General features: G+C 46.6%; 1 protein-coding gene and 1 long non-coding RNA gene across 5 annotated transcripts; one reads left to right on the top strand and one right to left on the bottom strand.

The window, feature by feature from the left end:
• The first annotated feature begins 4,443 nt into the window (after positions 1 to 4,443).
• LOC140687850 (uncharacterized) lies at positions 4,444 to 20,580 on the top strand. 4 transcript variants are annotated; one of them, XR_012062502.1, is made up of 3 exons: positions 4,444 to 4,520; positions 13,555 to 13,750; positions 20,240 to 20,580. It is a non-coding gene; the product is annotated as an uncharacterized lncRNA (long non-coding RNA). The 4 variants fall into 4 exon arrangements; XR_012062501.1 differs by having other exon boundaries at positions 20,218 to 20,580; XR_012062503.1 differs by lacking the exon at positions 20,240 to 20,580 and adding an exon at positions 15,198 to 16,510.
• On the bottom strand, positions 9,299 to 16,672 carry SERPINB6 (serpin family B member 6). The gene is made up of 6 exons (XM_006198666.4): positions 16,508 to 16,672; positions 14,434 to 14,583; positions 12,182 to 12,299; positions 11,309 to 11,451; positions 10,044 to 10,199; positions 9,299 to 9,832 (listed from the first exon to the last, which is right to left on the bottom strand). Exons 1-6 carry the CDS (start codon positions 16,670 to 16,672, stop codon positions 9,428 to 9,430), a joined length of 1,137 nt encoding a protein of 378 aa, XP_006198728.1. The 3' UTR covers positions 9,299 to 9,427.
• Positions 20,581 to 21,276: the final 696 nt, after the last annotated feature.

Genomic DNA, 21,276 nt, shown 5'->3' with positions numbered 1-21,276 from the left:
TGGCAATTCTGAGTCTTTATGATTCCATATAAATTTTAGAATTATTTGTTCTAGTTCTCTGGAAAATGTTATGGGTAATTTGATAGGGATCTTATTAAATCTGTAGATTGCTTTGGGTAGGATGGCCATTTTAACAATATTAATTCTTCTAACCCAAGAGCATGGGATATCTTTCCATTTCTTCAAATCATCTTATTTACTTATTTAGTCAATGTTTTATAGTTCTCGGCACGTAAGTCTTTCACTTCCTTAGGTTTATTCTTAAGTACCTTATTTTCCTTGATGCGATTTAAAAGGGATTTTTTTTTACTTTTGTTTTCTGATATTTCATTTAGTGTAAAGAAATGCAACAGATTTCTGTATGTTAATCTTGTATCCTGCTACCTTGCTTAATTCATTTTTCAGCTCTGGTAGTATCATGTCACCTGCATATAGTGACAATTTAACCTCTTCTCTTCCAATTTAGACCCCTTTTCTTTCTTTTTCTTGTATGACTGCTGTGGCTAGGACTTCCCATACTATGTTGAAAAGAAGTGGTGAAAGTGGACATCATTGCCTTGTTCCAGATTTTAGCAGGAAAGCTTTCAACTTTTCATCGCTGAGTATTATATTGGCTGTGGGTTTGTCATAAATAGCTTTTATTATGTTGAGATATGTTCCCTCTGTACCCACTTTGGTAAGAGTTTTTATCATGAATAGATGCTGAATTTTATCAGATGCTTTTTGTGCATCTATTGAGATGATCATGTGATTTTTGTCCTTTCTCTTGTTGATGTGGTGTATCACATTGATTGACTTGTGTATGTGGAATCATCCGTGTGTCTCTGGGATGAATCCAACTTGATCACAGTGTGTTATCTTTTTTATGTGTTGTTGGATTCAGTTTGCTAATATTTTGACATGTTTTGCATCTATATTCATCAAAGATATTGGCCTGTAATTTTTCTTTTTGTAGTGTCTTTGTCTGGTTTTGGAATCAGGGCAATGGTGGCTTCATAGAATGACTTTGGGAGTGTTCCCTTCTCTTCAATCTTTTGGAAGATTTTGAAAAGGATCAGTATAAGTTCTTTGTACATTTGGTAGAATTCCCCAGTGAAGCCCATCTGGGTCCTGGACTTTTGTCTGCAGGGACTTTTTTAAAATTACTGATTCTGTTTCACTTTTAGTGATCAATCTGTTCAAATTATCTATTTCTTCTTAATTCAGTGTTGGGGGACTGTATATCTCTAGAAACTTGTCCATTTCTTCTAGGTTGTCCAGTTTGTTGGAACGGGACTGTTCATAGTAACCCCTATGGTTTTGTTGTATGTCTGTGGTATTGGTTGTTATCTCTCCCCTTTCATTTCATATTTTGTTTATTTGGGTCCTTTCTCTTTTCTTCTTGGTGACCCTGGCCAGAAGTTTTGCTTTCTCTTCCAAAACGCCAGCTCTTGGTTTTATTGACTAATTTTTTCTATTTTTAATCTCTATTTTATTTTCTCTCTGATCTTTATTATTTCTTTCCTTCCACTAGCAGTAATCTTTTACCAAGATATATGCTTGACTGCATGCATTCCCCAGCCAAAAATCATTTACAAACCATCTCCTCCCCTACCTCTTCAGAAAAGTTCCCTGGGAGCTAGTGAGAGGCCATCTCCCAGGATACAGTCCTCAGAAATTTTCCCGAATAAAGCTAAACTCACAACTCTTATGTTGTGTGTTTTTCTTTAAGTGGACAAGTGGAAGATGGGGTTGCCAGGCCAGGTGGCTGATCACATAGGGCTCAGGTGCAGGAGGTGTCAAGGATTATGCTGAGCTAGCAGGTAAATGTTAACTTAAGTTGAGCCGTGGGCCATGTGGATGTTTACATGAGAAAGCCAGCTTGGAGCAGGGAAGACGACACATTCCTTTCCAGGTCTGTGGAACATCCCAGCTGAACCTGGAACCACCAACAGCCAGGGATGCTGCAAATACAGGCTGTAGCTCCATCGTAAGACATCAGGAGCCATCATATCCCCATCCTGGGAGGTCTCATGTGAGTGATGGAATTACTAGTGTGCAGTGGAGGCACAAAGGAAGCCGGTCATCATATTCTGTGGAATTTCTGAGATTTGAAGGTAGTGAGAGGAAGGGGGAGGGGAGACTGGGAACCCGCAGGGGAGCTGGGAGACCCAGGGAAGAGTTATGTTGCAGCTTGAGTTCAAAGACCTCCGGGGGTGGAGCTCCCTCTTTCTCAGTGGACCTGAGTCATTCTCAAAGTCTTCAACTGACTGGATGAGGCACACCTCCATGACGATGAGCAGTCCACCTTACTCAAAGCCTCCTGATTTAAATGTTCATCTCGTATAAAAAAATACCTTCACAGCAACATCAAGACTGGTGTTTTACCAAATATGAGGGTACTATGGCCTGGCCAAGGTGACACATAAAATTAACTGGGCTTTAGTCATGGTGGGCTTCCTCTTTTTCTCACGATCAAAGGACTTCAAGTGGGGAGATGCAAGATCGTATCTGTGTTTTAGAAAGATCCCTCTGCCTGCTTTATGATGGGTGTGTCGTGGGAGTCTGCACTCTCGAGCAATGGGACGAGACGTTAGGCAAACACGGGGAGTGGGAGATGAGGTAGGCTGACATGGCACAGATGCAGGAGGGGTGCAGAGGCCTCACCCCCAACCCCAGTGAGGCCACAGGGACCTAAAGAGAAGGTGCCAGACCAAGACTGAGAGTCTCAGACACCATTCTCAGCCTCATCCTCTGTCTTCTGGCCTTGTACCTTATTATTCACAGCTCTTCAACTGATACCTGGGCGTATCTGCTGGTTCCAACTCCTGATCCTTGATGCTGGGTTTCAGAATGCTTTGGCTCTGGACTTTCAGACCCCAGAAAAGATACCTCAGGCTGGGCCTCTCAGGACCTCCACCTGGACTTTGGCTTGCCCAGGAGGGGTGTGGGGTCAGGCAGTCGGAGTTCCTGGGGACTGAGATCCCTGGATGCCTCCTAGTCAGATGAGGAAATACCCCTTATCAAGGAGTGCACTTGGGACTCACAGTGAGGAGGCCCCCTTAGCCATCCGGGGGCTTCCAAACATCTAAGCTCAGTGACTGGCCATATCTTCCAGCAACGCAGCTCCTTCCTCTGCAAATCTCACCTCCCACTTTCCCCAGTATTCCTGTGGATTCTGTATTTTGCAAAGGCATGGGGTAAAAATGCATTTGCCACTGTGACTTCATCCCAGGAGGGCACAGAGCTCGGAAGCTCCTATAGACAGTTGACTCTGCTCCTCATGGCCTGCAGGGAAGGTGCGGTGGGTGGGAGTCATGGCAGGGTTTCACCAGAGCCAGTCCACACAGCCTCTTTCCCAGAGCAGGGCTTTCTTTACTGCACCTGTATTCATGATATTGCCACGTGCCCCACACATTCTGAGAGGGAGAAGTTTAACTAGGAGCAAGTGTCCATGAGAATTACGGTGTGGTTGTTGCGAACCCTTAGAGAATGGGGTCTTCACCTCCTGAGAGCAGCCGGGCCAAGGGGCTCCGTTGAGTCTCCGTGCACCCGACGTGTGATGCTGCTTTGCTGGAACTAAATTGCTGTTTAACCTGAAAATGGTGCTCAGATTTTCCACCAATTCTGTTGAGTTTGGTGTGAATAATGCGTGTATTCCACCTCGCTGAAATCTCTTCTCTATTCAAACCGACTCAAAAACCTTCCTGGATGCAGACAGCCAGGCCACAGAGCTCGTGCATCAGCCACGCAAGATCTACAGTGTCCTTTTCCATCACCCTGCCGCTATTAAATTAGTCCCGCTCAGGACCAACAGGACCTGAAATTCGCAGCATCAGCTAGAAAGTCATGCAGATAATCCAAAATGTGCTTATATTAAAATCTTTAGATTTCTGCTTCCAAAAGCATCACATTAATTAGTTTGCCAGGCTTTGTATTTCAAGGAATTGTGCGTTTTCTGACATGACACCACCTGGTAAGTGCTGTTAGTGCCTGGTTAGCGTATTGTCACCCTTTCCATTACTTTTCAGGGTGTTACCTAGAAGTACGTGTTAACTTATAAGGGGTTGGGTGACAATTAGTATTACCAACCTTTTAGAGTTGGTCCCCAATGAGGGTCCACCTGCCTGGTGTGGCTCCGCCAGTAGAGTGAGACAGAGTTCCGAGTTCCGTTCAGAAGCAAAGGAAAGCAGCCTCCCGACATGAGAGATGAGAGCACTAGCCAGCGCCAGGCGGGGCCGCGCAGCTTTATAGGCTTGGGGAGGGGGCGGGGTTCTCGTGGGTGGGCGTGGCTGCGCCGCTCGGGCTCCGGGTTCCCTGGAGGGGCATCCTCTCTGTGCACTGCCCGCCGCCGCCATCTTGGACCGAGCGCTGGGCGCGGGCCTCTGCGCACGGCCCGCCGCCGCCATCTTGAATCCCGCCGTGCTGTGGGCGGGGCTTCTGCGCACGGAGCTGAGGCGTGGGCGCCGCCATTTCGCAGCACCAGGATCCTGGGCTGAAGGGCTCGGCGGCGCAGTGACCGAGCACGAAGGGAAAGGAAGGTTAGACCTTGCCTTCTCACCCCCATTCTGCTTTTACTTCCCGGGAGTTGTCAGGCTTTGCCCGTGACGGGCCCTTGTGTCCTGCTCCTCGGCCCCCGGCGCGGAGGGCGCGGGCCCGGCTTGTGGGACGCCGCCGGCCGGCAGGTGCGGCTGGTGGGCGCCAGGCCCGAGGGAGCAGCGCAGCTGGGGTGTGAGGTGTGCGGCGGGGGCTCTCCTCTTTGTCCTCGTTTCCGCTGGAAAGGAGGCGTTTTCTTACATCACCTCGAGTGAGAGCTGAAGGCAGGAGGGGCCGCGGGTGTTCCGCGCTGACCCAGGGGCAGCCCAGGGGCCCCGGTCCGTAGGGCCGCCCCCAGGTTCGCCTCCCAGGCGCGGGGAGGAGGGCCCGGCCGCGGGTGTTTCCCGCCCCGCCGCTGCCAGCTCCCGCCCCGGGGCTCCGGGGGGCGGGGCTCCCGGAAGAGGTGGGTCACCGCCGCGCTCCTGCCCGGGACTCACACCCGGGCGTCCCCGGAGCCTTTATCCTCGTTCCATCTCCTGGCGTCCCCATTACCTGGGCCTTCTCTGCTCTCACGTCCTGGCTCTCAGGGCTGGTCGCTGTCCTTTACCAAACCTGACTGACGCCGGAGGGCACTGCTGTTGACCCTGGAGGTGGGCGAGGCGGGCGGGAAGCCCTGGCGCGGCTGCTCCTGCCTTGTAGGGGTCTCTCGGTTGTGCCGTCGTTAGTCAGGGTCAGTTGGAAACTGGAAGATTAGAATTTAGGCAAATGTGAAATACGTACAGCGAAATAGGATGATCCGCTCTAATCCAGTTACAGAGGACTACAGGGGAAAAAAATTCTCAACTCTGGAAACAGCGGTTTTATTCATCGTAGAGTGAAGATCTACAGACATTTATTGTTTGGTTATACTTTTTCATTTTGCAATAAATCCTTTCAGCAAACAAGTCAAAAAGTAAGTACTGAATCTTCACATCTTCAACAAATAGGGTGTGTGTTGTGCACGAAATGTGGTTGACCACCCACCATAGGTAGCACAGTGTTATCTTTAACCATATGCGGACTATAAGATGCTAGTCTATAAGAAAAGACCAGCATGTCCGTCAAAAATTAGCAGTTACTTTAAAATTTTATCCAGAGAACAGTCTAACAAGTGCACCTGCACGGGGCTCACTTATACGCAACTCCTGAAGCCGACTTTTCATCAGATGACTGTTTCTAAACTAGTTCCTGCCGTTTTCAGAAAAGTAAAGCTATATGTGAAAGTATTGGCTCCATTAGGGGAAGAAAAAGTTTGTATTTTGCTAAAGCCAGTTTCATCCCAGTGTTCAAATAAAAAAAATTTTGTATTTTTCATGTAATTCATGGATAGAATCAAAGTTAAACTTTTAGAAGTTCTCCCTCCCAGAGGTGAAATACGCAGTACTTTGTGAATGAAATTTGGTCATAAATTTAATTAAAGTGTGTATCAGTGAAGATTTTTGTACTGACAGTGTGATTCCGATTTCAGTAGAACATAGCCCTGTGTAAAAACAATATTCTTACCAAATTATGCACCTTTGGAGAAGAAATGACCTTAGAGTTGGTTATGATGTACCCACAATTCAGGCTGCATTGATCAAGTTGCAGTATTCTTCCAAACAAAACAATCTATAACTGTCCAAATTTACAAATTTTCTTTATATAATCACAACTACAAAATATTTGTAAAGAATCTGTTAACGAATACAAAAAATACGTCAACATGTCTGTACATGCTCTGTGCTGCCTGTCAGCAAGTGGAATGAAGTTAACGTGTGCTCCTTTGAAGAACAATTTTAAATCAGCCTAGCTGTTCTTCAATGATACTAACCTTTGAACTGAGTGCTCAGACTTTCAGGTGCATTTTGTTCAAAGTCAATTAGAAATATTTAATCAAGATATTCAAAGAGTGGAGCAGTCGTAGTTGAATTTTGGTAGTTTTGAAATCATCAAAAGCAAAATTTGTAAACAGAAAGATACTCAGTTCTATGTACAAAAACAAGGGAAAGTTAAACAAATAATTTGAGTGAAATACATGACTTAATTCTGAAATTCTAAAATTGAATTTTGGAATATTTTGATGTGTGGGAAGAATCTTTAGATAAAGTTCCTATATTTAACTGCATAAATTTATACTCTGTATTAGAATGCAGTGAAACTGAGGTCAAAGATTTTAAAGCATGTAAATTTGGTGAAAATGTCAAAAGAATTATATGGATAGATAGTTTGATAAATTATATCTGGTAAAAGTGTTTGGATAGGAAACACATGTTGTATGTAGGCAAAAAGGCTAACTATAGAGATATTCTGACCAAAATACTTATAAATTGTAATAAAAAAATTGGAATGAGAAGATCTTTCATTTCTCAGAATTTATGGTCCTCAGCACCTGAAAAAGAATATTTTTTCAAAAAAATGCTGTAGTATACAGCAAAACTGGGTACAAAATTTGCAGGGTCCAGGGCAAAATGAAAATGCAGGGCCCTCTGTTAAAAAATTATTAAGAATTTCAAGATGATGATGGCAGAGTATTAAACCAGTTGTGGGCCCCTCGCAGAAGGGTGTGCCTGCACAGGTCACGTGCCCGTGAAGCCAAGTGCCGATCCACAGACGAGTCAACTGATGGCAACGGTAATTTCAAATTTATTATCACGATGCATGAAAAATTGTACATGAAATTTTATTAAAAATGTTAAATAAGATCCATGGGAAAAAGACATTAGTAACAAAAGACACTGGATAGCCAAAGTGGTCTTGAAAAAAGAACAGAGCTAGAGTCATTATACTTAATGATTTCAAGCTATTACAAGGCTATAATAATCAAAACTGTATGATATTGGCATAGAAACAGATGTATATGGATCAGTGGAACAGAAAAGAGACCCCAGAAATAAACCCACACATACAAGGTTCCCTTACAACAAAGAATATACAACGGGGAAAGGACAAACAAGAGGGACAGCTTCAAACCAGAAAGCTTCCGTACAGCAAAGGAAACAGTCAACAAAATGAAGAGGCAACCTATGGAATGGAAGAAAATATTTGAAAATCATATGTTGGATTATGGGTTAATATCTGAAATATATGAAGAACTCATAGTTCAAAAGCAAAAAATCCAAACAATCAGATTTTTAATTGGGCAGAGGATTTGAACAGACATTTTACCAAAGAAGACATACAGACCAACCAACAGGTACGTGGAAAGATACTCAACATCACTCATCATCAGGGAGATGCAAATCAAAACCACAATGAGAGAGCACCTCACACTTTTAGAATGGCTATTATCAGAAAGACAAGAAGTAACAAATATTGACAAGGGTGTAGAGAAAAGGGAATCATTGTGCACTGTTGGTGGGAATATAAGTTGGTGCAGCCACTATGGAGAACAGTATGAAGATTCCACAAGAAATTTAGATTTCTTGCAGCTTTTCAACTCACCTGGAACCCAAAGGGATTTTGGATCACTGTTCAAGATGGTCCTGACAGCCTGATCCTGGGTCCTGTCACTGTGGACAGGCCTTTAGAAACTCAGTGAAGCCCCAGCGAGGGAAGGAGCCCAGCTAGGCCCAGACCCCGGACTCTACAGGTGCATCCAAATCCTAGCTCCTGTGTCTGCCCCTCTGGGATGTCCCTTTCCCCGTAACCCCCACCCCTGGTCCCCATCCCCACCTAGCAGGGATATGCTGGGCAAGTCCTGGGGCCCCAGCCCCATACTTCCCACCAGTCACTGACTGAGATCAGGGTCATCTTGTGTATGAGCAACCCCCACCTTCCACCCAGGCTCTGGTGTCTGGTCACTGCCTGGACCCCTCTGCGACCATGGTTCTGTGGACACACACCTCGCCACCTTCGTGGTTAGACCATTGTGCTACACCCTGCAGTATGCAGAGCTGTGTGGGGAAGGAGGGGTAGGAGAGAGGACGGCAGAGACAACACTGCCTCCCTAGTCTCCTCCCACTCATAATGACGACGTTTCCTCAATCCCAGTCTCTCCCCATGGCTGAATTGCTGGCTTGGGCACCACAGGGAAAGAGGACCAACAACAGAATGAAGATATGAATCGCGTCACAAGGTTAGAGAGAGCCCAGCTCCTGGTGAGTGGAAGTAGGTCAGTGGGGGAGCTCTGTGTGGCTGTTTTGGAACACAGCACTGCTCTCCCACGTGACCCTCAGCATCAGTGAGTGGGGATCATCTTTCCAGCAGGTAACACAAGTGGCCACAGAAACCTTAACCACCTTTTTTCAGTACTTGCGGTAAATTAGAAAGTTACTTGGCATATATATACTCATAAAGTTGTCTTAAACTCCATTACTGTGAACTGACTGCTCATCTCTGGCCACTGGGAGCAATTAAACATTTTCAGAGAAAGTGGACGGTTGTGCATTTGAACAGGTCTGTGATCACAGATCCCCCCTAACGCAGAGTGGGCAGTGGGACTGACTTGTGGGTCTGGGCTCTCCCCGCCCCTCTTCTGGCTTCTGGAGAGCTCGCAACATTTTGGAATAGAGCTCCCGCTGAGGGTCTCTGAGGCCTGCTCCCCACAACTGCACGTAGCCACTGCTTCTCTGTTCTCTCACAAACAGGGCCACTTACCCCTGGTGCCTGGCACGGTGAGGGCAGAGGGATGACCCTCAGAGCAGGGGGATTTGCTGAACAGCCAGCACTGCCCCTGCTGTGACCACTGACCCTCCAGAATGGCAATTTCAAGTCCCAGAAAACACAGGACATGTGAGCACACAAACACACGGGTACTCTCAACACGGGATTTCACCATCAGACATTTTATTTTTGGACTGTCACCGAAGGCCACTTTGGGCTGCAGGCACATCGTGGAGTGTCAGGGAAGCGGGTCTGCAGGAGACGGAGGGGTGCATGCAGCCCCTCCACTTCCTTATGGGGAGCAAAACCGGCCACAGAACAGAAGCCCGCTAGTTTTGCTGTGCTGGATGAAGAAGAGGAAAGGGTGGTCGGCACAGAACCTGGGAGTGATTCTGATGCAGCGCATCAACATGATGGCGGCTGTGGCGGCTGCCGCCTCTGTGCCCTCCTCGTTGACCTCCACAAAGGACTTGTGCACAACCTTGGACAGGTGCAGGTCTCTCCGGGACGACATCCCAGAGAAGTCTGCGTTGGCTTCCTCGAAGGCGTCAGTCATGCCCAGAGTGCGAAGGACATCCTCCATGTCGTAATTCTCCTCCAGCTTAAATCTGGGGAGGGACACCTCCACCTCCTCCTCGTCCATCATGTCCAGCCTCGTCCACTCTATGAATTTCTCATACGTAAGTTCTTTTTCCACCTAGAAGAGAAGAGGGGAAGATTTTAGGATCCAGGACAGTGGGGCCCCGCGAGGCCATCTGCTGTGATGTGCACACTATGCTGGGTGATAGGAGACGGCAGTGAGGGGGGGCCGCCAGCTTCAGACAGATCTTGCTGGGAAGTGGGGAGCCTGCTGGGCAGAGGTTCACACGTGGTCCCCTTGCCCCACAGCGCAGTTGCCACCAAGTTACCGTTTCCAAATCCGTATTTTCATCTGGAAGCATGATGATCATATTCAGCTCTTTACCAACATAGGGAAGCACCAGAATTTGGGTGAATATTTCCCCCACGTAGGTTATTTTGAATGTAGATTTCTTAAACATCATCTGCACAGGCTTCTCCACGTTCTGTGAAGGAAATGGGTGAACATCAAGTTGAAACAAGACCCAGTGGACACCTTTGACGACTCGTCGGAGCTGGCCACTCTGGACCCCCAGAGGTGTTTTCTTGGCTTCCAGACACCACACCAGTCCCCTCCTCTGCCAGCTCATCTTCACCACTTCAGCCTCCAAGCTCTAGGGGACCCAGGGCTCAGGCTTTTTGCTGCTCTTTTGGAGATCTCATTCAGTCTCGTGACTTTAAGTAGTTTCCAAATTTATCTTTCTGGCCAGGATCTCTCCCCTGTACTCCAGATGCATGAATTTCAGTGCCTACATGACACCTGCATTTGGACATAAACCCCCAAGGTCACTTCTCATACTGGCCCCTAGCATTCCCCTCCATGTCTACTCCATCTATAATTTCCCCATCTCAGCTGACGGTGACACCACTCACGCAAGGGTCAAAAAGCCTCCTTCACGCCCCACATCTGACTCACTACAAACCCTATTGGCTCTATTTTTGAAGTAAAACAAAAATCAGACCTGTGCTTCCCCCTTCACTGCCATCAGCCCAGCCCAGGTCATCATGACTCCTAAGCAACCTCCCTGCTCCTGCATTTTCACAGGGGTCAGAGGGATCTGAGGAATCAGCGCTACCGTGAGAAGAGCAGTGTTCTGTGATAGCTTAGAAGACGGGTACCGAAACCAGGATGGGGGACTGCTGGAGAGAAAGGAGCACACAGGTGTTGACGGAATGAGGATGGAGAAACAGGTAGGACCCGGGTCCACCAAGAGCTTCACGTGCCACAGTTTGGAGTTTGAACTTGATCTCAAAAGTTCTGGGAAGCCAAGGACCCTCAGCCTGAGAGCTATGCCAGGAGACTGGCCATACAGACAACGCCCAGCAGCAGCGTGGACCAGAAGCCGAAGAGGGCTTATGCAGCCACCTCCGATGACACTGAGGAGGAGGGGCAGGAAGAGAGGGAGGCCCCAGGCTGGCTGGGGAGTGCGGATGCTCGGCTGCCTGAAGCCACCTGAAGCAGTCACTTGAGGTAGGGAGTCTTGCACGTTTGTTAAACCAATGTGAACACAGAAACTGTTTCCGAGAACCTCCTCTGTTACTGCAAAACATTCACCTTGCTGACTTTAAACGGCCTCTCCTGGGTGTGCTCTTTGTCAAACTGATTATCCCAGTTTCCTTTGAAGTAGATGGCATTCACAAGAACAAGCTTAGTCATGGGGTCAACTGAATTTGGAGACAGCAAGTCTGTAATTTTCCCTGAAAAGGAGAATTAAAGAACCAGTTAGCTAAAAGGGTTTCCTGATGGATGCGTTTGGGACAGTGCTCTTGGGCCATCTCCGTGAGCTGTCAGGTGCCCAGAGGAAGGCGTTCAGTGTCCCCCAAACATAACCATGTACAGGGAGACTGGTCCTTAAAGCAAAGGCAGCGACAAAAACTTTAAATGCTCTGGTCAGAAAAATACCACCAGTTGAATAAAACACATAAAATGAACAAAGTAATACGAGTAGGATAACTCACAGCAAGAAAGAAAAGAATGTTTGGTGTTTGCCACATAGGGGAATTATCCCGAAGGAGAGAGACTGTAGCGAGTGTGAACATTTAAGTTAACCATAGGTGGATGAGCGCTTAACCAGGTGTCCTGCAGTGATGCTTGGTGCCCACAGAGCACCAGCAGTGCCAACAGGCAGGCAGCTGAGACCTGTATGCAAATTTTTCTTTGCCCTTTTTATGAAAAGAACAACCATAGTAACATAACAACGGCAGCAGTTAAAACGTGGGCTGTCCCGGAAGAGACGCACCAATATTGATGTGGACAGGGAAAAGGCAGAGGAAGTAACCACACATTGACAGCTCTTCAGAAGTGGACTTCAAAAGTTTACAGTTATTTAGAGAAAAAAAAGTTTTCTTGTTTACATTTGATGGTCCGTGAAGGAACTAACGATAAGACTAAAATACTATTAAAACAGAAATAACAACATATTCTTACCTTCTGTCTTCTGGGCTACCCAGGTGTTTATGTGTTTTCTGGACTCCTCTGTAGCATTGCTGAAGTCCAGCTCCTCCATCTCTGCCTGGTAGAATTTGCGGCAGGAATCTTTGAAAGACTAGGAGAGACAGAGCAACATAATCACGTGGCTACAAAGATAATCAACAGTTTACTTCCACATGGTGCCAAATCAGAACATCAATAATTTTATGATTTACATGTGTAACATACAAATCAACACAAGGAATTAACCAAAAATCCAACTTCTCAGTTTTCAGCTACTTTTCTTCTTAGCTTATAAACTAAGTAAAACTGTGGTCTGGAAATCAAATAAACACGGTGAACTGCTCGACCCTTCGCAGGAGCCCCTACACTGCACAGGCTAACCCAGGGGCATCGTGTCGTCTAACCTGGCACAGTTATGCTTCGTCAGTTCACTGCTCGGGTTGTGAATCAGTGCTTCTGAGAAGACGGTCTGGAAGCAAACTGGGCACCCCTGTATTGCTAACTCGTCACACCCTTGGGTGATTTCCACAACTTTTAAACACATTTGAAACAACTGCTATTTAAATTATCCTTTAATAAGCAATGACTAATCAAATTAAAGGAATACCTAATTATTTGCAGCAATTGGTATTGGATTCTTGGAATATTAAATCACTATGGAACGACTGATAAATATTTCTAATCTCCTTGTTTTACAGTCCAATATCAAAATAACATTTTAAATATCAATGCTTTTCCTAAAATACCCACCAAAAAAAATTAAGGAAAATAAGCCAATTATTTGTGTTTATTACTAGTTTTGTTTTTCTGTATATCAAGGGCTTTATAAAAAGATGACAGTAACCTAGGATGTTGCTAAGACGGATAAAAATAAGTAAACCAACTTGTAAAAAAAAAATCACTGGTGTACAAATCTTACCAATATTAAATCTCATCTTGACTACATTCACTTTACACCATTTGTTTTAAATCAATTTAGAGTCTGAAACAAGTGTGAAAAATAATGAAAAAAGTAATATAACAGAGTAAGATTGACCCAAACATATAAAGAACTCATAAATTAAAAAGACATCAAGCCCAGAAGACAAACTGCACAAAAATATATAAATAGGCAATTCTCAGAAAAGATGCAACAGTTCGACAAACAAAAAAAGTTGTTCAGTCTCATGAATGATCAAAATTGTTAAAAGTTCACCACATGCAGCGCTGGCCATGGTGGGCTGGAATGCACATTCTGCTAATACCCCTGAAGAGAATGTAAAGGGCTGCAGCATTTTGGGTGGGAGTTTGGCAATATTCACTAAAACTTGAAAGCTTCACTCCCTTCCTCTCTTCTACAAATCCATCTTGGTCTCACACATACACAGGCACATTCGATGGCTGCATGGTCCAGGTTGGATATGAGCTCAGTACCCATCGAGGGGCGGGCTGGCTGGCTGATCACAGAACATCCACACCTGAGAACATCAACCCCAGTGAAAAAGGATGAGGCCAACCCACACAGACTGAGGTGCAGCGAATCTCAGATGCAGCATCAGGTGACCAGAAACAAACTACAGAACGGTAAGTATGGGGGGAGGACGTTATGTCGGGAGAACCCTGCATTCCTGTGTGTGCAGGGGGAGACACGTCAAATCTGTCACATCTGCAAAAGCCCTTACAGTAGGGAGGGGAGGGCTGGCCAGCGGAAAGAAGTTTGGGAGGACTCTTGCTTTGTCTGCTTTATTTGCATCCTTATATATTAAGAATAAACTCAGATTGAGTAATTTTTGAAAAATAAAAAAATCATGAAAGCACTGTAAATAGAACCAGCATAATTAGACAAAAACTTTAAAAAATTCTGCATTGGAAAATACAATCAAAATATTTATATGTGTAAAAAAGTGAACACGTCTCACAATGCACAAAAAACTATCAATATGTGAAAAACAGTGATCAGAAATATTCATTTGATCACTCCTGCATTTTGGCCAGCTCATCGCGAATTGTGCTGTGCTCCATGTTAGTTCTTCTGTAGTTTCTGTATTTAAGCATCAGAAACACCTGGACAACATTATTATAAGGCTCCTTTTACAGGGGACGAACCTGAAACAGTTACAGGAATTGCATGAGGTTAGGGAGTGGAGCTCAGGGTGCACCCCACATGTGTGAGCTCAGCTCACAAGCTCTCTGCTATACCACAAGGCCCCTCTGTCCCCACCGCCTTGTTCTCCGCTTTCTTAGTTAAAACAACACGTGTAACTTACTGAGAGGAAATCATAAGACTTTTCTCCGAAGAGCCTGTTGGCGGTTCTGAGCAAGTACTGAGTGCCGGTTCTGTTAACTTCGGTGAGAAGGTTCTGGAAACCCTGGTGGACATCTCCACCTCCACCACTGCTTTTGCTTAGAGAAAGTGCCTGAAATCAAAAACAGATGAAAACGCACAACCTCAGTATGCCTTGACTTCAGGAAATGGACACAACACCAAACTCAGCCTAAAAGGTCCTTCACTGCAGCTTAAAAGAAGATTCACCCAATTAAAGACAAAACGTCTGTTGGAAGCCACCCAGCCACCCTCCCTGTAACATCTCCCATTGGAAGCCAGAGCTGCACTGGCAGGAGCAGAAATGACCCTTTGCAAACCCAGTTCCATGTGCCCACTCCTTGTGGTCTGTCTGCAGACAAGGCATACTGTCTCTGCAAACTCGGGCTTTGTCCTTGGATCTGGGCTGGCCCTGGGATGTGCTCTGACCAAGGGAACACAGGAGAAATGACACTATTCCAGGCCCGGGCCTGAAAAGACCTAGCAGCTCCAGGTTTGCTGTCTTGTCCCCCAGCCCTCATGGTGTAAGGTGTCCAGGCCATCCTGCTGGGGGGTTGGGGGACACCCCTGGAGAGCTGGCAGCACATGAGGAGAGCTCCTTGTGGGAGGACGGAGCCCCAACCCCCACCAGGGCCCTTCCCCATAGTCCGAGAAACCATCATCATTGTCATTTCCAGCTACTGAACTATGAGGTGGTTTGTTCTGCAGCCACAGAAGATCCAGGCGTGGTTCTGCCCTAACATGACGCTAAAACGTGGACGCTGGCTCTGGACCTGGCAGCTGCTGAGGCTGGAAGGACAGTGAAGAAGCCGTTGCTGGCAGCTGGAGGAAGGGGGCTTGCGCAGAAGAACTGGAGGAGCGCCACCTGCAGCGGCGGAAAGGCTGGACCTCCTCCCCCTGGGGACTCGTGTATCCAGCCAAGGAGGCACCCAGAAAGGACGTGGCGTCTTTAGCCACCCGGGAGAGTGTGGGAAGAGAAAGATGAGCTGAAGTGGGACCTGTTTTGTTTTCCAGCAGAATTTAAAGGAAATACTTCCAACGCAGGACTGGCTGGGTGGAAAGTGAAAATGTTTCTCACTCCCAGCCTCTCCAGCTGGCCAGTGACTCTGAAAGTAAGTGACAGCCTCAGAGCAGAGGTCCAGCCCAAGGCACAGGCCTCGGGGCAGGATTAGGATCCACTTTGTTAGACCCCAGAGATTAAGGCCGTGCCCGCAGACCCTCTCAGCCACACGAGGGCCGAGTGTCTTCAGGACATTTCCCCAGCCCAACAGAGCCCTGCCTCCAGCAGGCTTGTGCATGTGCTTGTCCAACGAAGCAGAATTTCAGTTGATAAACAGAAACCCATATGGTTTAGAAGAAGCAACCTGGACCTTGGACACCCAGCCTCCAGACCTGTGAGGAAGTAAACTGCTGCTGTTTGGGTCACTCAGTCCAGGACTTTGTCAGACCAGCACTAAGAACCCTCTGCCACCGCTGGGAGATCCCTCCCTGTCTCGCTGCCTGTGTTGGGGGTTGGGCAGCAGATACTGTCTCTGGTTCACAAAGCTCTGCACCCAGGAGCCTCAATAGCCCTGCTCTTCTAGATGTGGAGCCTGGGCCGGCCCCAGGAAGGGAGGCCCTGGGGCCTTGGGAGGGGTGAGCAGGCCTCGCCTGAATCCTTGGGGGCCAGAGGGCAGGCTACAGCCACCATCCTGGCCCTGTGAGCCAGGCCTTCACACCCCTGCGGCCCCTCTCGGGCTGGCTCTGGGCTTGGCCGAGGAACTAGCCTTGGCCAGCGGGGCCTTAGTAAGTGTGACAGAGAACAGAACAGGGGCTGGATGAGCACTTGCACATCTGAGCTTGTCCTCCTGGAAGCCAGGTACTGAGCTGTCAGGAAGCCCAGGCCCCGCTGCCAGAGGTACCATGTGCGGGCCCTGGGGAAGCTGTCTGTCTAGAGCAAGCTCTTTGGGATTTGAAACCAGCTCAGCTAACAAATTGACAGCATTTACTGTTACCCAGAACTGGCTTCAGGCACGTACCTGGGACATCTGGGCTGCCGTGTTTCCCTCTGCCCCCATGAAGACCATGGCCAGGGCAGAGGAGAGGCTTATGGGCGAGAAAAACACGTTCTTCAAGTTGTCTTCACCCAGCTTCTTCAAAAGGGTCAAGGCAAAGGTGCCGTTTGCTTCTGACAGAGCATCCATGATGGCGAGTCTGAAACGATGGGCTTAAAATCAGTGTCACGTGAAGTTAGGCTACATGTCGACCTCGTCTCCCTCAGCTACTAAGAGTTACCGTGGACGCTTTGCTTGGATGAGAAAACAGGCACACACACAACTCAGTTTTGGGGGCCCTCTGAATTGTTTTATGGGTTTCTGATATTAAGTAAACAAAGCTGAATGGTCACGTTGGGGACAGGGAGATCAAGATGGCCAGTCCAGTGGGAGAGGCCATGCCCCACGGGCCTCAGTGAACTGAGGAAGGACAGAAGTGTAGGCCCTGTGCACACTGGGTCTCCTGCACGGTCACCATGTGTCCCCTCCCTGCCCGTCTGAGCTTCTGTTTGACCATCCACACAATTTTCCCCTCAGATGTTGAAAGAGTATTAACTCAAGTGGAAATGCCAACCTAAGAGAGGCCATTAATAAAGCACTCTGTCTCCGGTAACTTGGAACGCATCTGCTGCAGGCCCTAACCTTCCTGTCGCTGACCTTGAAAGGCACACCTGCCCGCCTCTCCCAGCAGGAAAGCAGTGGACTGGGCAGCCCACAGTATCCAAAGGGATTGTGGAGAAATGAGTGCAGTTCTGTGTATGTGTATCAAAGGAAGTACAGCTGAAAGATCAGTAGCCCTTCACTGGAAAACAGCTTTGGTCTTAAATCCTGTGCTGGGAAGGGTCGGGAGGCCAGGGTTGCAGTCCCAGCTCAGGGACCGAGTCAGTCACGCGATTTCTGCTCCCTGCGTGAGGATGGGGATGTGCCAGATAATCTGTGCTCCAGGTGGTTGCAGGGAAGGCCACCCCAAAATACACCACTTTAGCATACTGAGTATTTTGAATTAAAGTTACTTGAGAAGTAGCTGGTGTAAGGACACTCTAACCCTCCTCTGTCCCTCTGAAAGTGGAGAAGAAATCTCCATGTGAAGATGCCCTCCCTGCACCAGGAGTGGAGAGACAGCTTCATGGCCAGAGACAGAAATTCAAGGCCGAAAAGGCTGTATAAACAAACCCCATTACTTCTTCATTGACCTGTTACCCCAAGCAAAACCCACAGCCAGTTGCTTCTTTATCTAAAAGATGCAAAAGCTGCCACCTTTGGTCGCTTCTTGGCGCCTCATGTCTGTGGGGTTCCCGCACACACGGAATTAAATGTGGTTGTGTCTCTCCTGTGGATCTGCCTTACGTCAGTTATTATTATTAGACCAGCCAGAGAGAACCTAGGATGGAAGAAACATCTCCCTCCCCTGCATTCTCTTCTATCTTTAATATCCGGTAACTGTCAACGCTCACGCAGAGAAAAGCAAAAATTCAGCCGTCTTCAAAGGCACAGTGAGGCCGGTAATGGCATCTTTTCCTCAACTTGTCTGACAATGACATCTGATGGCCGTGGAGGGAACAGTCATGTCTGCGCCACGTGAAATCACTAAGCAAAAAGGAAGCCAGCAACCAGTGCTGCCCAGGGTTGATCCAGGATGTTCAGGACAATCTCCTGGTAGAAAATGTGTTAATCACGAGAGAAGTGAATAGCCCACTCGATAGAAGTCCTGGAATCAAATGGGAAACGATGCTTCTGACACGTCCCTCGTCTGTGTCTTTGAGGGCAGGACATTCGAGGCAGCTCTCTTGTTCCCCAGACGGGAGCGTGGTGCGGCCCCTGCCCCCCAGGGCCAGTGTGAACTGTTCCGCTGCTTCAGGCCAAGGCAGACACAACTCGTGAAACACAGTGAGAAGGAAAGTTACCAGAAATAATAAAATAAGCATAATTAGCAAGCTATGTGGTGTTCCTGCAGAGCAGCCAGGATTGATGACATACTCCTAAAACTGAGAAGAGAATGGAATAAAATGGGCTCCAAAAAGAGTTGATTAAAAAAAAAAAAACTGACTTCAGCAGAAATCTGTGCAGGGCTACAAGCAGCAGAGTGATGGCTGGAAGCCGGGCCTGTGGCTCTGGGATCCACCTATTAATCCCTGCGGCACACGGCAGCCCCCCCCCCACACACACACAGGTGGGTGGAGAGCAAATGAAAGACGTCTTTTTAGAACAAGAACTTTCAAAAGTTCAAAAACCATTAATTTCCGATACTGACAAAGTAAGATAAGTATTCCTTCTTGTACTATGCAAATGATGCTATAAATTGATACTGTAGTATGTCCATTGTAGTTCAGAATAATGTAAAAAATAAAAATGAAGAAAAGAAAATGCTGTGAAAAGTCATACTGTTTGAGCCAAAAATTCCACTTCTAGGAATTTCATTAGAGGTAGAACTCACAGGTACTTATAGAAATATTATGCACAAAACCAACTATTAAGTACTTCATATGCTTCAGAAAAAGGTTTTAAAATACCCGAAAGAGGCCACATTTATGTCACATTCATGATGGAATATTAATGGAGGTAAAAAAATTTAAAAAAGTCATCCTAATGTCACAGAAATATACAAAATTAAGTGAAAAAAGATGTCAAGCTATAAATACAGTTTTAAAATCGTATCTATGTGAGTTAGGAGGAAAAGCACACGTGAGCATAATTTACACAGAATGGAAGGAAATGTGTACACCAGATGTTTCTGGGTTGTGGGTAACTTTTATGTTTTTTATGTTTTTCTGCATTTTCACATTTTTTTACAGCATGCCTGTATTATTTGGGGGGGTCGTTCTTTTTATGAAATTAATATACATGCACTTAGTTTAAAAGACAGACATTGCTGGAAGAGGTGTCTCAGAACCACAGGGCCTCCTCCACTGCTGTCCTGGCCTCTCATCCACCGTTTGCTCTGTGGTTACAAGGAGTGTTCAGAGCTGAGCCAGGCACTGTATCTACGAGGTACCTTTCCTTCACATAACACTGCTTTTCTGTATGTAAATACTGCCTCCCCCACTGCTCCCCAGTTCTTTAGTTTTCTATGTACCCGTGGCAAGTTTCCCCCAAATGTCATGTCAGTCAAGCCCCTTCAGTGATTTTCAGATACAAGGAATCACCCACCAGCTCCCTCTTCCCCTCCCACATACTGTGGCCCTGCTGGTGGGCACAGAGATTTTCATTCCCAAAGAGGAATTTTTTCATAGACAGGGAATGACAATCCCTGCTAAGTAACGTGCTCTCGTCAGTGGTTAGTTCGCTGTTTGTCAGTCTGATAAAAATAGCTTTTCCTCAAAGCAGCAAATAAATTCTTTTTCCTTTAATATTTAAGCATTGGTTATGTATTTTAATATATCAGATTTTTTAATGCTCTAAACACTTTTTTTAAAGCAAACTTAGAAATTTCACAACCAAACATCAGTAAACATGTAAACTCCTGTAAACCTAATAAATCAAGATTTACAAATCTAGAGTATCACCTAAGACTATCAAATATGTTTAGAAATACACAGAGCAGTATAATGCTTACAAAACTTATTTCTACACCTGTACTTAAGTCCAGCACAAAGGTATTAACACCGTGGGTCTAATTTTTTTTTAATCTTTTTATATCTCCTAAAGTGACAATAATGCTTATTTTAATGGCTCCCTGGGGTTAAATTAACCTTAAGGGGCCATCTCCTTCCCACGCAGGCTGCCTGGTTCCTGTCATCCCAGCTGCTCCATCTGCGCTCACTCTGTCGGCCGAGCACATTCTTGGAGGCAGGGAGGTCGGAGCTTCAGTTCCCCCTTTGCTGGGATTTTACAAGGCCTCAGCCAAACACCAAATTTCAGTTTCTTGTAAGTCAGTGTCCTTCCTTAAAATGAAGTATTTGAGTTTTCCTCTGACTGGGTTGTATAGCCCAGAGTCCTGTCATGTAACGTGGCTCTAAGCCTTTTAGTTTAATGTTTAGGCCTTTAGGGCGGTCTGTGTAACCACTGTGCTCGTTGGCTCAGAGCCTGGAATAAGCTGGAATAAAAATTTTCACGCAGCAGTCACAGATGGGTCCTCAGACAGCACATCCTGAAACGTGACTGAAGTTCTCTTGTGCCTTTTTAAAGCTCATCTTGTTTGTCTCATCTGAACTTCTTAACGGTCATGACTTTTTACAAATAAGATATTTCAATTAGCTGATGGTCCTTTTCTTATTGGTGCCAAATCGTCATAACTGGGCTAGTGGGGTCCTTTTTAAATTATTTTGTCTTAAGATGTTGATCTCAAACATCCTCCCTTTACAGCAACAACAAGGTCTTGTAAATCCATCTTGAATTTTTTTTTTCTGAGTCCAAAGACACCAAGTGTCAGTCCCTTTCTTTTAATATAGAAGAGTTACAAAGCACAAAACTGAGTCCTCAAGGAGCGTGCGAGTCTTGGCACCGTTGTGGCAAAGGTAGACAGGTGTTTCCTTCCAGATCCCTGATCCACCGCCCGTGAAGTTTTTATCTGCCCGACTTTCCTCAAACACAGCTGCACTTGGAGCCATCCATCTGGGCTGCAGCTGTCCTGCCCCCTCTTTCCTGAACTTCTGGGTCTGGCCCATGTTTGTCAGCCACGCTGTCCACGTGGGTCGGTCTGGACCCGCTGCTTTCCCCCCCGAGATACCCCTTGGCCAGTACTGTCCTTTGTGTTGGGCCCCAGTGTCTTCTCACTTCGTGGTTTACTCCCCTCCTTGATGAAGCCAATCGTCCGA

Source organism: Vicugna pacos, chromosome 20, assembly GCF_048564905.1.
Source record: "Vicugna pacos chromosome 20, VicPac4, whole genome shotgun sequence".
Taxonomy (NCBI): Eukaryota; Metazoa; Chordata; class Mammalia; order Artiodactyla; family Camelidae; genus Vicugna; species Vicugna pacos.
Note: the sequence above shows the minus strand (reverse complement) of the source record. Positions and strands in the feature narration are given on the sequence as shown.

Bases quoted from the DNA above. Each gene is read 5' to 3' on its own strand.
- SERPINB6 (XM_006198666.4), bottom strand. From the start codon at position 16,672: ATGGATGCTCTGTCAGAAGCAAACGGCACCTTTGCCTTGACCCTTTTG. The intron at 14,584-16,507 runs GTACGTGCCTGA...TTTTGATTTCAG, and splicing joins CGGCAGCCCAGATGTCCCAG to GCACTTTCTCTAAGCAAAAG. The intron at 11,452-12,181 runs GTAAGAATATGT...TCTCCTTTTCAG, and splicing joins GGTAGCCCAGAAGACAGAAG to GGAAAATTACAGACTTGCTG.